Source organism: Odocoileus virginianus, chromosome 15, assembly GCF_023699985.2.
Source record: "Odocoileus virginianus isolate 20LAN1187 ecotype Illinois chromosome 15, Ovbor_1.2, whole genome shotgun sequence".
NCBI lineage: Eukaryota > Metazoa > Chordata > Mammalia > Artiodactyla > Cervidae > Odocoileus > Odocoileus virginianus.
In genome coordinates this window covers 57,962,044-57,978,659 of record NC_069688.1, presented here as the reverse complement: position 1 = coordinate 57,978,659, position 16,616 = coordinate 57,962,044, and the positions used below count along the sequence as shown (strand labels likewise).

The 16,616-nt window shown below is 39.3% G+C and overlaps 1 protein-coding gene across 1 annotated transcript in view; it reads left to right on the top strand.

Annotated features, from left to right (window-relative positions):
* SLC26A7 (solute carrier family 26 member 7) overlaps positions 1-16,616 on the top strand; it is a 135,149-nt gene that overhangs the window by 105,241 nt on the left and 13,292 nt on the right. Inside the window, exon 15 of the mRNA XM_020870031.2 lies at positions 9,718-9,818. Within this exon, the coding sequence (XP_020725690.2) occupies positions 9,718-9,818 (101 nt within the window). The remainder of the gene's footprint in view (positions 1-9,717; positions 9,819-16,616) is intronic.

Below are 16,616 nucleotides of genomic sequence, written 5' to 3'. Positions count from 1 at the left end.
TCTGCCTCCCCCCTCCCCTCTCCCCTGGTCTGCCTCCCCCTCCCCTCTCCCCCTCCTGCTCCCCTCCCCTCTCCCCCCGTCTGCCTCCCCCTCCCCTCTCCCCCTCCTGCTCCCCTCCTCTCCCCCCCGTCTGCCTCCCCCTCCCCTCTCCCCCCGTCTGCCTCTCCCTCCCCTCTCCCCCTCCTGCTCCCCTCCCCTCCCCCCCCCCCGTCTGCCTCTCCCTCCCCTCTCCCCGCCTCTGCCTCTCCCTCCCCTCTCCCTGCCTCCCTCTCCCCTCTCCCCCTCCTGCTCTTCCTCTCCTCATTCTCCTGCTCTGTCCTCCCCTCCTCCTCCTTCTCTTCTTTGTCTTCTTCCTCCTGGTTTATTTTAGAGGTTAATTTCAGACATGTCAGCCTACAAAGAATGAAGGTATAAAAATTTATTATGAGACATTAGGAATACCTGAAACACTTAAACTAATGATATTCTTTAAAATGGAAGGAAATAGAATGTCCATCAATCAGAATACACAATGTTGAAAAGATGTCTATTGTCAAATTTCGTTATAGATGTAAATTGAATCACAATTAAAATTCTGATAGGACTTTTTAATGGCAGTTAATAAACTCATTCTAAATTTTGTACAAAACTCAAATGGCCAAGAACAACCATGACTATTGAACTATATGAACAAGAGAGAGAGCTTGTTTTCTTATGTATGTATAAATGTATTATAAAGTTCTAATAATCAGTGTAGTGTGCCACCACTTCAGAGATAAATGGACAGGTCAATAGGACAGAGCAGAGAGCACAAAAGTGAGGAAAAACTCACATATATTGGTGTTTTACTTGTGACAAACGTGGCACTGCAGAGCAGTGAGCCAAAGACTGTGATTAATGTACAATGATGAGACAATCACACCCCCATAATGAATGGAATTAGACCTTCATCCCATCCCATCCCATCCCCCAAATCAGTACCAGCTCAAAGTCTTAAGAGTGGTAGGCAAATTATAAATTTAAAAGAAAATATAGGAGAATATGTACAAGAAATGTTAAACATTATCATCAAACTTCACTAGATTATAAAGAGTTTTGTTTACCAAATGACATCATATGAAGCCTGAAAAGATAAGCTAGGGTAAAAGAAAATAGACGTAATTTATAAAATGGAGAAAGAATTGTACTCCCCAACATATGAAGGAGTAAAAATGGCAGATGACCCATTAGAAAAATGCGCAAGAGACATGAACAGGCATTCCACAAAAAGACATTTTCAAATTTACTAATAAGCATATGCAGATATGCTTACTTAGACTCACTGATGCTATTCATAATACTTGGGGAAATCTAGATTAACTTCACAATAAATAACACAATATATATGATTGATAGTTTTTAAAGTCTGACAATACCAAGTATTGGTGAGGATGCAGAGCAGCAAAAAGTCTCTTGCAATGCTAGTGGGAGTGTAAACTGTAACAACTACCTTGGAAAACAGTTTGGTAATATTATATAAAACTGAAGATACACAAGATACACAAACCAGCAATTCCACATCCAGTTTACATTCTAACAAGTTACATAAACAAGAATGTTCGAACAGTATTGTTTTTAACTATCCAAAGCTGGAAACAGTTCGTATTTAAAAAAAAAAAAAAATTAGCTGGTATGTATAAGTATGGAATATTTATACATTTGAATTTTTAGTTGATATATTTATTATATGGTATACATATACAATAATGAAAACTACATGTCTTATAAACGTAATTGGACCAAAGTGAAAAGGCAAAGGAAAACATAAATTCTATTATATAAACTTAAAAAAAAAAGGCAGGAAAAGCTGACATACTGATTTTAGCCCTTCTAAAGACAATAAAAAAGGGAGCCTCTTAATATCTGCACCTGGAAACATATACAAGGTTGTTCATAGTAACTCTGTTTATAATCCTCCCAAATGAAGGAAAACTAACACTTTTTTAGCAGTACAGTGGATAAAAGAACATGTGGAATGTTTATATATAAATATACATTATAATATCTATCATATTACTTTAAGGTACTCTAAATAAATATATAAAATATAGAATAGAGTAAAATAAATATCATATAAATATACAAATTAATTGCACGGCCCACATCAGCAGGGTAGCAGTTCAGATGTTAGCTTCTCTGGTCTTTTCTGATTTCTCCTGACAAATTTGGGCTCCCCTGGTGGCTCAGAGGGTAAAGCGTCTGCCTGAAATGTGGGAGACCTGGGTTTGATCCCCGGGTCAGGAAGATCCCCTGGAGAAGGAAATGGCAACCCACTCCAGTATTCTTGCCTGGAAAATTCTGTGGACTGAGGAGCCTAGTGGGCTACAGCCCACGGGGCACAAAGAGTCGGACACAACTGAGCAACTTCGCTTTCTTTTCATGACAAATTTGCTTTCTTCTACTTTGTGCTCTGAAAGGATGCTTATATAATACTGGTATTGTACTTTTTTTTTCCATTTACTTTTATTAGTTGGAGCTAATTACTTTACAATATTGTATGGTTTTTGCCATACATTGACATGAATCAGCCACGGATTTACATGTGCTCCCCATCCCGATCCCCGCTCCCGCCTCCCTCCCCATCCCATCCCTCTGGGTCTTCCCAGTGCACCAGCCCTGAGCACTTGTCTCATGCATCTCACCTGGGTATTGTACTTATTTAATGGTTGTTTCTTGCAAGTCTTTCTCTTCTGCTGGTCTGACAAGTTTACAAGGGCATTGTCACCTCTGCATCCCTAGATCAGGCCCATTTTGCAGAGAGCAGTAGCTGATCGACATGGGCACCCTTGCTATGTCCGTGGGAAACCTTTGGTGCCCAGTTACCCGTATATACAGTCAGGACTGGCTGCCCAGAGTGTTTTCCTGGCATCCTCCTCCCTTCTGGCACTCCAGAGTATCCTGAGTCCCCCCCCTCTCTCAGTCAGGAGCAGCATTCGGCTGTCCCTTCCCTGTGCTTTAAATGCTCAGGTTTCTTTACTGCTCATGTTTTTGACTTCCTCTCAAAGTTTAAATAGTAAAACCTGTAACTCTAGGTTTTGTTGTGTTTACATTTTCACTTCTGTTACTCTGATTCTGTCCTTAACCATATTCAGGTAATGAGTGATGACTGAAAGATGAATCAGTTTGACTTTCCTATTTTTTTTTTTCTGCTTTGAGACAGTCTTGGTCTTACTCCATGAATAGAGAACACCCAGTTTCCTGTGATTACAGAAGATAAAATTAATCGATCAAGGCACTTCATCCTGTGAGCCAAAGTAACCTGAGGCTCTTCTGAACAGGGAGCTCTAATAAGCTGTTACAAATGGCTAGTGTTGACTGGGAGTTGGTGATGGACGGGGAAGCCTGGCATGCTGCAGTCTATGGGGTCACAAAGAGCCTGATGTGGCTGAGCAACTGAAATGAACTGAACTGAACTGACACACACTGAGATGCAGTTGCCATCCTAGCTTTACTATGATGACACTTAATCTTAAATAATTTTTAAAAAAATGCCAAAGACTTCTTATGCATTAGAGATCCCTTCAGAAGATCAAGTGCGCAGTCCTCAGCTTGACACCTAAAACCCTTCCGTATCTTCTCAAACTGATTTCCCTTTTACTACACATTGCACAGGTTCTCTATGCCAGTCAGATGAATCAGTTTTCATGGCTCCTACATCCAATTTAATCATTCCTGGATCTAATTCTTTTTAAAAAAAATTTATTTCAATTGGAGGCTAATTACTTTACAATATTGTGGTGGTTTTTGCCATACATTGATGTGAATCAGCCACAGGTGTACATGTGTCCCCCATCCTGAAGTCCCCTCCCACCTCCCTCCCCATCCCATGCCTCTGGACTGTCCCGGTGCACCTGTATCTAATTCTTTATTCATATTCTCCCTTCTAGAACCATCTACTTGTTTGCCAATCCAAATATTATACTTTCCTCAAGGTTTAATAGAGAAGAAAAGTAAGTCAAAGGGACATATTCTTTGGCAAACTCATTAGGTAGAAAAAGAAGTCAACCAGATCCATAGAGGCAAAAACACAACAATGAAGTGCCACTTAGAATTCAGTTCCGAAGCAGTAAAATGGAAATTGTAGTAACTTGGAGAAATTACCACATGCCTCACTCAATCACATATCACTTTATATAGTTACAAAATTGTTTTATTCATGCACATTTTCCTCCTAATTAGATTTTTAAGGGAAGAGATGCATTTTAATGTTGATTGCATTATCCTTTGTTGTCCAATGAATACTTGGTCAGTGAATGAAAATTAACACTGCTAATATTTGTATAGCACTTCCAAGGTTTCAAAGCATATTCTTCTAAATAGATGAAATAGATAACTGGTAATTGTCGTTTTCAAATAGGTAATAGGATACTCTTAGTTTTATTGATGAAGTTGAGGCCCACTTTTGCCTTCTGAGGTGGTCTGTATGCTGCATATTGAATGTGTATCTCTCTAAATAAACTTACTTTCACTTAAAAAAAATTGAGGGCTTAAATAACTAACTTGCTTAGGATCATGCAGTTGGTTAGGGACAGAGGAGGACCTCAAGGCCCCTTTGAAGGCCAGTGTGTATAGCAAAGGGTGCTTAAAGCTGAGATTCGAGAGTTCGGAGCCAGATGCAGTCTGCAGAAACACAACCAAGAAGGGTGGGCTGGTGCTAATCCAGAGGAAAGGAGGTGACAGAGAGTGGCACTCTTCTCTGCTTTGATTGTAAGCTTGTGAAAATGGAGACGAATATGGACTTAAAAGAAATTTCAGTATGTAATTAACATAACTAGCACTGATTGGGCATTGAGGGAAGGAGGAGGGCAATACAAATGATGATTCAAAACTCTGAAACTCTCAAACTGGGATAATATGAAATCCAGGAGGGTAGCTAAAAGGAAAGGGAAGTTTATTTTAGAAGATGGTGAATTTATGATACTGGAAAACCTTCCAGGAGATATTTTTGGGTTTGGGGGACCATTGAATAAATCTGGAAGTAACTAAAGCAAAGGGAAATATTAGCTGGGTGAGGGAGTAGGAAAGAAGAAAGAGAATAAATAATACCCACTCCTGTAAACAATCTTTACAGAAGAGAAAGAATTGATTGAATAAACTAAATAAACTTACAAACCATGTAAATAATAAGATGAAAGTCATCATATTTTTCTGAATGAAAACAAAAATCACTCAAATGCAAAGAAATTTCCCATTACCATGTTCAGTAAATTGTGTTCCAAAGCGCTTCAGTCACATTGTGCCGTTACCAAGAGGCACTCTGTCAACATCTTTCTCAGCATCGTGATTTTTCAGGTTCACCTCCACCACCTTCTTACCTGCTTCCCTTCAAATTATCCTCCAAGTCTCAGCTTCCTTGTCCCATTCTTCCTTTCATTCCTGTGTTAATAAATGTCCTTGTTCACTTAGCAAATCTTTCTTGTATTTAGTGAGCATTTACTAAGTCCTAGGCACAGTGGTGGGTGCTATATGTTCAAGGATGAGAAAGCAGGCATGACTTCTGTCATCACAGGTCCTGAAGCCTAAATTAGTTCCCCTGCCACAACTGCCCCCATCCTCATCCTGTACTTTGGAGGCTACAGGGGAGAATCCTCTTACTTCCTTACCCTTTTCAGCTTCTAGAGGCCATCCACATCCCTCAGGTCATATCCTTTCCTCTATCTTCAAACCAGCAGTGTTGACATCTTCAAACTTCTCTCTGACCTCTTCTTGCATCACCACTTCTCCTTCTTTGCCTCTTCCCCTCCTGCTTTCCTGTGATAAGAACCCGAGTAACATTGGACTTCCCCCCACACAGGGTAATTCAGGATAACCTCATTCAGGATTCTTAATTTAATCAAGTCTGCACTATTCCTTTGACCATGTAAGGCAACATATCCCACAGGTTCTAGGATTAAGCTATGGACATCGCTGGGGGTCATTTTTCTGTCTACAATACCAGGTCTATCCTGTACCTCATGAGTGCTTTCTGCGTAACTTTCAGCCTTGGTAACACTTTAGATTACTAGTTCAACTGACTGGTTTCTCAGCTTACTTGTGAGTCTACTGAGAGTAGAGACCATTATCTCGCTTGTCCGTCATTCTACTTGTATTTCTTAGGACAGTGCTTAGAGTAAGCACACACCACATCTATATTAACCAATTGTTTGAATGAATGAATAAAACAGATAATTTACACAATCATGTGCATACATGTTTTCCAAAGATAGTGTTTTGGTTTGTCCTAAATATTTCTGATTCCTTATTTTCTTGAGATGTTAGAGATATAAATCTGTTTCTCAATAATTACTTGATATCAACAGAAAATGCCTTCTTTTAAAAAATTATGAGTGATTCACAAACTGCCAGAAACCCTTTGAAGTATAAAAAAGCACCCCTAAATTACGCATCTATGAATACTTTTTAATTAAACAAGTTAATGAATATTCCACAGGAGAGAACTGACTTGCACAGTCTGGAGTTAATCACCCACCCACACCTGATGGTTAATTTCTTTCTTTAGTTTTCTTTGATTTTTGTAGATAAAGCCCATCATTTACCACATCCCCCATGAGTATATATTAGTTATCTCCTTTGCACATGCTCCAAGCTTACCTCATTTTGCTTAACGCCTATTAGCTGTTCATTCAGTTTTCTACAACAATATGAATTTTATTGCACTGATTGATTTACTTAGAAGCTTAGACCATAAGTATATATTAATAGTCATAAAATCAGCACAATGACAGAACTGAGAGGATACTATATAAAAGAAAACTTCACTTATTTTTGGAAAAATTTCAGAAATGCCCATTGTATTTAAATTTTCATTTGAGGGAATTGGTAGCTTTGCCATTAACAATGTCTTTTTTATTTACAAAAAAAAAAAAAATGAACTGCTTCTCTTAAAAAAAAAGCTTACTTAAATTATTATCCACAACTACATGGCACAATTCTTTTGTTTTATTTCTTTTGGACAGTCTGAAAATGTGCATACATTTTGATTAAAAGAACACAAAAGAGGAACCTCAGATGTAAAAATGAAGGACAAAGCAAGCACATTCTGAAACAAAAGAAAAATTTTTGTTTCACTATTGATTAAACCCAAACATTTTTAGTTAGCAATCTGTCATCACTTAAATTATGAAATAATTACAAGAAAATATAAAGAATGGCAAGTATAATTTATAAGTGAAATTAAATAGGATAGAAAAGAAAAAAAACACCTTCTTTCTTAAATAATTTTCTGTATCCTTTTACCACCATTTCCTAGTCATTTAGATTAGTGATCAATCTCTCTAAAGAATATGCATAGTTTTTTCACTGGATTATTAAGTTCAGATTGACAAGTAAAATTGCTTATGAACTAGTAGTGACTTTCTGAAACACTGAATTGATAGAAATTCTAGGGTATTCTTTGAACTGACTGGGAAAAAGTACCATGATTGATTAGCCATGTTTGGCTTGTTAAAGAATACGGGATGATAGAATGCATGTCATAAATTTTGTTGCAGATAATAATTTATGTACCTCCTTCATGAAAAGCAATTATAAATAAAATAGTTGTTAATTTTTTCTGGATTATATTAAGTACATATATTGAATTATATTCAGTTTTACCATTGACAATTATGTTTTCTCATAAATGAAGAATAAGGCTTAAAGATTTCAAAGAATTCATAATTTAATTTGGGTGGATTAGATATTAATGATAACTTTTTCTACATAAATTTTTGAACTAAGAATTTTAGATTTAGCTTTTTTTGTATGTAGTTACTATAAAAGATTATAAGGAGATGGAAAAAATACTTCATTAATTTTGTTATCAAATTGTATCTTCACTGTCATTTTAAGATCTATTGCTAAATATGTCAGAGGTTTAAGTCATTTATTTAATCCAAGCTATTGAATTTTTTAAAAAATGACTGACTATTTTCCTTGTGTTTAGTAAGAGTAACTAGCTTTACGTAATGATATGTTGGTAAATCCAAAAAACTCCTGGAGTGGAGAGTATGGCCTAGGGTGGTGGAGAAGTGTGATTTGTTGCACTTGCCAATTTCCGTGGTGTAAATATTTTCAAGCTACCACCATGCTGTCATTCAATGTGGAGCTTGGAAAGATTTGTACACAGTTGACATGCTGAAAAGATGTCAAAATAGCTGGACTGAGTTGTCTTCTAAAAAATCATATACGTTTTATTTTCTAAAACAGATATATTCAGAAGTATTGCATAGAAACCCTTCAAATTTTGAACTCCATGGTACATTAACAAATGATCAGTCTTACTAAAACTTTTTATATCTAACTTTATAAGGATATATCTAATCCATTATATATATTTTATGCATGTATGCTATGTGGATTATTGAACTTTTGTAGGAAAGCTTATCGGATATTTAATTGTTAAAGATTCTTATACTCTGAAAATTCAACAAAATGTTTCCAAATTGGATAAAACATGTTTATGAATCATAAAAAATTTGCAAGGAAGTACATATCACAAACAAATAATGAGTCAAATGTCTCAGCAAATCTTTTAATATTTCTCTAGTAATTCTTCTTCTGTAACTCTAAATAAAATGGAATAAAAGTATCTCTAAACTAATTAGTGTAGTGCCAACCTGTGTATGTGTGTTTGTGTGTGTCTGTTTGTGAGACTAGGAGATAAAAGGAATAAATACCAATCAACAGCCCGCTGTTTGTCCTTGCCTAGGATTCATATTTTTATTTTTCCTGTGATCTTAAACCCACTCTCCAACCTCTGATAATAGCAATGACATATCATATCTGAGGCTAAAAATAAGAGCCCTTCTGTAGTGGGGCCGGGTTCTATCTTTAGGCAAATAGTGAATGATAGTGATTACTACTGAGTGGTCAGTGGATGAGCTAAGTTGTGGTCACTTTTCATTTTGCTTGAAGTTCTAATTTACCATGTGGAGCCAATGGTAGCATAGCCTGGATCTGTACTTGCCCTCAGAGCTCCCTCATGGGAGGAAAAGGGGAACAGAAGGCACTGCTAGAGTAGCTGGCATGCGGGAGGTCCCCAGTAAATTCTTAAAAATATATTTTTTAAATTTATTTGGCTGCACTGGGTCTTAGTTGCAGCACATGGGATCTTTAGTTGTGGCATGTGAACTTTTGGTTGCAGCATGTGAACCCTTAGTTGCAGCATGTGGGACTAGCTCCCTGGCCCGAGATCAAACCTGGGCCCCTGCATTGGGAGCATGGTTTCCTAGCCACTGGACCACCAGCATATTCCCCCCAGTAAATATTGATTGAGTGGGACAGGAAAATTTTGAGATCTCAAACTGGCATCAGTGTTTCATTGAAGTTGTTCATATGATTGGAAGGCTAACAACTCTGTATTGCTTCTACTTTTAGAATTAAATATGTCTTCAAGGCTACTTTTGCATGAAGCCTTCCCTGGTTTCTCCAGAGGGACATCTTATTGTAAATTTCCATTTCCTTTCATTTTTAATCATATGCTATTTACCAATATTATCCTTGGCGCTCAAGTTATGTAAAAATTACCTGAGATAATATTGGAATAATAAAAAATCAAAGTTCAAAAATAATTAGTAGCCAACTGAAAATGTAAAATTAAAAGTGTTTGGAATTGGTTTCGTTAAACATTAGGCCACTGTTGATCTTCCCAATGTTCAACAAAACCAGTAGTGAAAATGTCTAAGAATTTTCTCTGATTCAACTCTATTCTTCTTACAGAAGAAGCTACCCAGCCCTGCTTGAATCCAAAGTGTTCTTTAATCCTGGATTGCAGTGGATTGACTTTTTCTGACTATTCTGGAGTCTCCATGCTTGTTGAGGTATTTGTGAGCTTGTGTTTGGACTGATTCTTTCCCTTCTCTTTAGGAACAGTGTTTTCACGGACTCTTTCTCAGCTATGAGGTCGTGACCCTGCTTATCTCAGTACTCGTCTCACCCATTCTCCCCAAAGGACATAGACTTTATGCCTCCCACTACAGTAGATTTCTTTTCAGGAGATTTCATGAAGTCTCTAGCTGTGTGTGTATCAGGAGAGTGTAAGCAAAGTAGAGTAGGTATTCACGTGGCACATGAGTTTTTACAGTTTCAGTTAACTGCTAATTATTTTTGAACTCTGACTTTTGATTATCCCAATATTATCTCAGAATATGTATTTGAGATGTAGCGGGTGTAGTCCATGCTGGGAAGTCAACTCCCAGGCTTCTAGAAAGAAGGAGAAAAGCCCCCTCCATGAGCAAATGCCCTGAAGTTGGCAGGATATGGGCTTTCATATCATGGATGGGTCCAGTCTGACCTGAAACCATTCCTGGCCTGAATTATTGGGAAACTACCTCCCAGACAGGGACAGGTCGAGCTTTGGAAGCTCAGAGGAAAGCACAGCGACAGGTGTGTGCGAGGCAAACAGAGAGGGTTCAGCACAGAAATTGGCACCCACCGACGTTTCCCAGCCTGAGCCGCTCGACGGCACGGCCGCCCACCGTGGCTGGGGTCTGGGTGCTGAGGCGCAGGCTTCAGGGGTCTGAGCCCAGGACAGGACTGGGGCTGACTGCCGTGGAGACACTCTGAGGGGGCGCGTACGACACAGCTGAGGGAAAAGCCTGGGGCTGCCAGAGGGGTGACAGGCCGTTGCCTCCACCTCGGCATGCTTACAGATGCTAGGACACCGCCTTGGTGAGCGCCCGCGGTGGGGCTGGCCGCAGCTGCGGTCTGCAACCCCAGAGGGATTTGGGCTGGCTGCCACAAAGGCTAACGTGAGTGCCAGAGCCAGGACTAGTCACGGTCTGCAGCCTCAGAGGTGGACACATTGGCCCGCCACCGGAAAGGCTGGCTTGAATGCCGGAGGCAGAACTAGTCACGGCTCTGGTCTGCAGTCTCAGAGGCCAGCTGCCGTCCGGGCCAGTGGGGGTGCCGGAGGCAGGGATGAGTAGCGCCGCAGGCCCAACCCCAGGGGTCACAGGTGCAGGAAGCTGCGAGCAGGCCCAAGTCATGGCCCACAGCTTCCTGGAGCTTCTGCACCTTGGTGTTGCTGAGATTTCCCACGACTCAGGGCCAGTTCCTCTGGGAGAGTGCATGACCTGCCTCAGGCTGCAGCAGCATTCCGAAGGCCTTTACCGCCCCAGGCCCGCCCCACACATTCCGCTTGTGCCTGCCTTATCCCTCCCTCCTCGCAGCCCAGCTGAGTAAGTGAGGTCCCATACGCCTCTGCTTCTGCCCCACCTTGTCTGGGTGGGAAACAGACACCAGAGCGTAGCCTGCAGAGACAGGGCAAAACCAACGTGAGCCGCAGAGGCTGTGTGACCAAGAGGAGGAGAACTGCCTCCTGCAGCCGCAGGAGCAGCAGATTAAATCCCCACAGTTGGCTTGAAGGTGTGGAGCTTGGGGGCAGTTGTGGACTTTGGAAGCAAGTACAAGTTGGAGTGTGGACAGGTTTGAGTCTGAGCTGACCCCACAATGCCCACAGCAGGTCTGGAGACCTTCCTAGAAATATTGGAGGTCTTTTTGATGAGGCACATTAGCTGGAACTCACTGTGTGGCAGGAAAACTGAGAACTGAGGCCACAGGAAAATAGTCTTACCACCTCTCTCTCTCTTTTTTCATTTTGTTCTGTTGTTCTTTTTTTTATTATTACTTTAATACATATTTTTTACTTAATTTTTCCTTTTTTAAAGCTTTTATTTTTAAATAAGTTTATTTTATTTTTTCCTATTTCTACACTAGTATTTTGTTCTGTTGTACTTTTTTCACGCTTTTGGTTCTGAATTTTTCCAGACTAGTTTATTGTGTGTTTTCATTTATGAGTTTGCTTCTTGCTTTGGTTGCTCTCTTCCTTTGTGGTTCCATTTTTTAAATTTTATTTTAGTTTTTTGTCTTATTTTCTTTTTTTGAGTATGAGTGTGTGAGTCTCAGTGTATGTTCTTATCTGTTCAGTGTTACTTTTATCATTTGTCTTGGGGATTTGTCTGTTCATTTTTTGTTTGCATGTTTGTTTGTTTTCTATTTATTTCCTTTTCTCTCCTGTGCTGTGTGGCTTGTGGAGTCTTGTTGCTCCAGCCAGGGGTTGATTCTGAACCTCCAAGGTAGAAGGTCCAAGTTCAGGATGTTGGATCACCAGAGATCTCCTGACTCTGAAATATTAATTGGCAAGAGCTCTCCCAAAGGCCTCCATCTCAATGCTAACACCTGGCCCCACCTAAAGGCAGGCAAACTCCAGTACTGGATGCCTCATACCAAGCAATTAGCAAAATAGTAACACAAACCTACCCATTAGTAGGCAGGCTGCCCAAAGCCATACCAAGCTCATAAACACCCAAACACACCATTGGATGTGACAGTGCCTTTCAGAGGAACAAGATCCAGCTCCACTCACCAGAACACAGGCGTCTGTCCTCTTACCAGGAGACCCTCGCAAGGGGCTGGTCAAAACCCACCCACTGGGGCAGACTTCAAAATTAAGAGGAACTGTGGCCTTACAGCCGTCAGGAGAGAGGCCGCAAACACAATAAATGAAACGGAAAAGAAGTAAAACAAAACAGAGAAACATGCATCAGATGAAGGAACATGGTAAACACCCACAACACCAAACAAATGAAAATGAAATAGGGTGTCTACTAGAAAAAGAATTCAGAAGAATGATAGTAAAGATGAACCAACTTGGCAATAAAATGGAGGCATAGATAAATAGAATGGAGGCATGGATTGAGAAGATACATGAAGTGTTTAACAAGGACATGGGAGAAATAAAGAACAGACTATTCGCAATGAACAGTGCAATAAGAGAAATAAAAAATACACTAAAGGGAACCAATAGCATAATAACTGAGGCAGAAGAATGTTTAAATGAACTGGAAGATAGCATGGTAGACGCAGAGCAGAGCAAATAACTGAAGCAGAGCAGTATGAACGAAAAGAATGAAAAGAGAAGAGCCCAGTCTCAGAGATATTTGGGACAATATTAAGCACATCAGCATTCAGATTATAAGGATTCCAGAAAAACAAGAGAAAAAGAAAGTGTATGAGAAAATCCTGAAGGAGAGTATAGTCAAAACTTCCTCTAACATTAGAAAGGAGATAGTCACCCAAGTCCAGGAAATACAGAGCCCTACATAGGATAAACACAAAGAAACATGTCAAGACACATGTTAACCAAACTAGCAGAAATTAAACACAGAGAAAAAATACTACAAGAAGCAAGGGAAAAGTGACAAATAACATACATGGGAATCCCCTTAAGATTAACAGCTGACCTTTCAGCAGTAACTCTGCCGGCTGGAAGGGAGTGGCAGAATATATATGCAGTGATAAAAGGGAAAATATGAGACCAAGATTACTCTACACAGCAAAAAGCTCATTCATATTCAACAGAGAAATCAAAGGCTTTACAGACAACAAAAGGTAAGAGAACACAGCAACACCAAACCAGCTTTACTTACAACAAATGCTAAAGGAACTTCTCTAGACAGGAAACACAAAAGAAAAGGTCTACAAAAACAAACCCGAAACAAAAAATAAATGGCAATAGGATCATACATGTCAATAATTACCTTAAATGTAAATGGATTAAGTGCTCAAATCAAAAGACACAGACTAGCTGAATGGATACAAAAGCAAGACCCCCTACCTATGTTGTCTATTAGTGACCCACTTCCCACATAGGGACACAAACAGAATGAAAGTGAGAGGCTGGAAAAGATTTTCGATACAGATGGAAGTTTAAAAAAAAATAAAGACTTTAACAACAGACAATGAAGGATCTTGGATTGATCAAGGGATAAATCCAAGAAGATGATATAATAATTATAAATATATATGCACCCAACATAGGAGCACTCCAATGCATAAGGCAAATGCTAATGGACATAAAAGGGGAAATCAACAGTAACACAAAAATAGTGGGGGACTTTAACACATCACTCATGCCAATGGACAGATCACCCAGACAGAATATTGAATAAGGAAACACAAGCCTTACATGATACTTTGGACCAGAAGGACCTAACTGGTATCTAAAGGACATTCCATGCAAAAGTAGTAGAATTCACTTTTTTTCTCAAGTGCACAGGAAACATTCTCCAGGATAGATCAAATCTTGGGTCACAAATCAACCCTTCATAAATTTAAGAAAATTTAAATTACGTCAAGCATTTTTTTCTTACCACAATGATATAAGATTACATGTCAATTACAGGATAAGACTGAAAAACAAAAACCACTTGGAGGCTAAGCAATATGTCTCTAAATAACCAAGAGGTCACTGAAGAAATCCAAGAGGAAATCCAAAACAAACAACAAAATCACAACAACTCAAAACATATGGGAGGCAGTATGAGCAGTGTTAACGGGGAAATTTATGGAATACAAGCGTAAATCAGGAAATGAGAAAAATATCAAGTAAACAACCTAACCTTACACCTAAGGCAACTAGAAAAAGAAAGAAGAAGGAAAAAAAACCAAAGGTAGTAGAAGGAAAGAAATTATGAAGATCACTGTACCGTGTTTTAATCACTCGGTCATGTGATTGACTCTTTGTGAGTCAGCGTCCGACTCTTTGTGATGCCATGGACTATACCTCTCCAGACTCCTCTGTCCATGAAATTATCCAGGCAAGAATACCAAAGTGGGTTGCCATTCCCTTCTCTGGGGTATTTTCCCAAACCAGGGATTGAACCTGGGACTCCTGCACTGCAGGCAGATTCTTTACCGTCTTTTCATTTACTTCTGCTCAGATGAAGATCAGAGCAGAAGTAAATTTTATTTATTTATTTATTTTTTTCCATTTATTTTTATTAGTTGGAGGCTAATTACTTTACATCATTGCAGTAGTTTTTGTCATACATTGAAATGAATTAGCCACGGATTTACATGTATTCCCCATCCCGGTCCCCCCTCCCACCTCCCTCTCCACCCGATCCCTCTGGGTCTTCCCAGTGCACCAGGCCCGAGCACTTGTCTCATGCACCCAACCTGGGCTGGCGATCTGTTTCACCCTAGATAATATACATGTTTCAATGCTGTTCTCTTGAAACATCCCACCCTCGCCTTCTCCCAGAGTCCACAAGTCTGTTCTATACATCTGAGTCTCTTTTTTCTGTTTTGCATATAGGGTTATCATTACCATCTTTCTAAAGTCCATATATATGTGTTAGTATACTGTAATGGTCTTTATCTTTCTGGCTTACTTTGCTCTGTATAATGGGCTCCAGTTTCATCCATCTCATTAGAACTGATTCAAATGAATTCTTTTTAATGGCTGAGTAATATTCCATGGTGTATATGTACCACAGCTTCCTCATCCATTTGTCTGCTGATGGGCATCTAGGTTGCTTCCATGTCCTGGCTATTATAAACAGTGCTGCGATGAACATTGGGGTGCACGTGTCTCTTTTGGATCTGGTTTCCTCAGTGTGTATGCCCAGAAGTGGGATTGCTGGGTCATATGGCAGTTCTATTTCCAGCTTTTTAAGAAATCTCCACACTGTTTTCCATAGTGGCTGTACTAATTTGCATTCCCACCAACAGTGTAAGAGGGTTCCCTTTTCACCACACCCTCTCCAGCATTTATTGCTTGTAGACTTTTGGATAGCAGCCATCCTGACTGGTGTATAATGGTACCTCATTGTGGTTTTGATTTGCATTTCTCTGATAATGAGTGATGTTGAGCATCTTTTCATGTGTTTGTTAGCCATCTGTATGTCTTCCTTGGAGAAATGTCTGTTTAGTTCTTTGGTCCATATTTTGATTGGGTCGTTTATTTTTCTGGAGTTGAGCTGGAGGAGTTGCTTGTATATTTTTGAGATTAATCCTTTGTCTGTTGCTTCATTTGCTATTATTTTCTCCCAATCTGAGGGCTGTCTTTTCACCTTTCTTATAGTTTCCTTTGTTGTGCAAAAGCTTTTAAGTTTCATTAGGTCCCATTTGTTTATTTTTGCTTTTATTTCTAAAATTCTGGGATCTGGGTCACAGAGGATCCTGCTGTGATTTATGTCGGAGAGTGTTTTGCCTATGTTCTCCTCTAGGAGTTTTAGAGTTTCTGGTCTTAAATTTAGATCTTTAATCCATTTTGAGTTTATTATTGTGTATGGTGTTAGAAAGTGTTCTAGTTTCATTCTTTTACAGGTGGTTGACCAGTTTTCCCAGCACCACTTGTTAAAGAGGTTGTCTTTTTTCCATTGTATATCCTTGCCTCCTTTGTCGAAGATAAGGTGACCATAGGTTCATGGATTTATCTCTGGGCTTTCTATTCTGTTCCATTGATCTATATTTCTGTCTTTGTGCCAGTACCATACTGTCTTGATGACTGTGGCTTTGTAGTAGAGTCTGAAGTCAGGCAGATTGATTCCTCCAGTTCCATTCTTCTTTCTCAGGATTACTTTGGCTATTCGAGGTTTTTTGTATTTCCATACAAATTGTGAAATTATTTGTTCTAGTTCTGTGAAAAATACCGTTGGTAGTTTGATAGGGATTGCATTGAATCTATAGATTGCTTTGGGTAGTATAGCCATTTTGACAATATTGATTCTTCCAATCCATGAACACGGTATATTTCTCCATCTGTTTGTGTCCTCTTTGATTTCTTTCATCAGTATTTTATAGTTTTCTATGTATAGGTCTTTTGTTTCTTT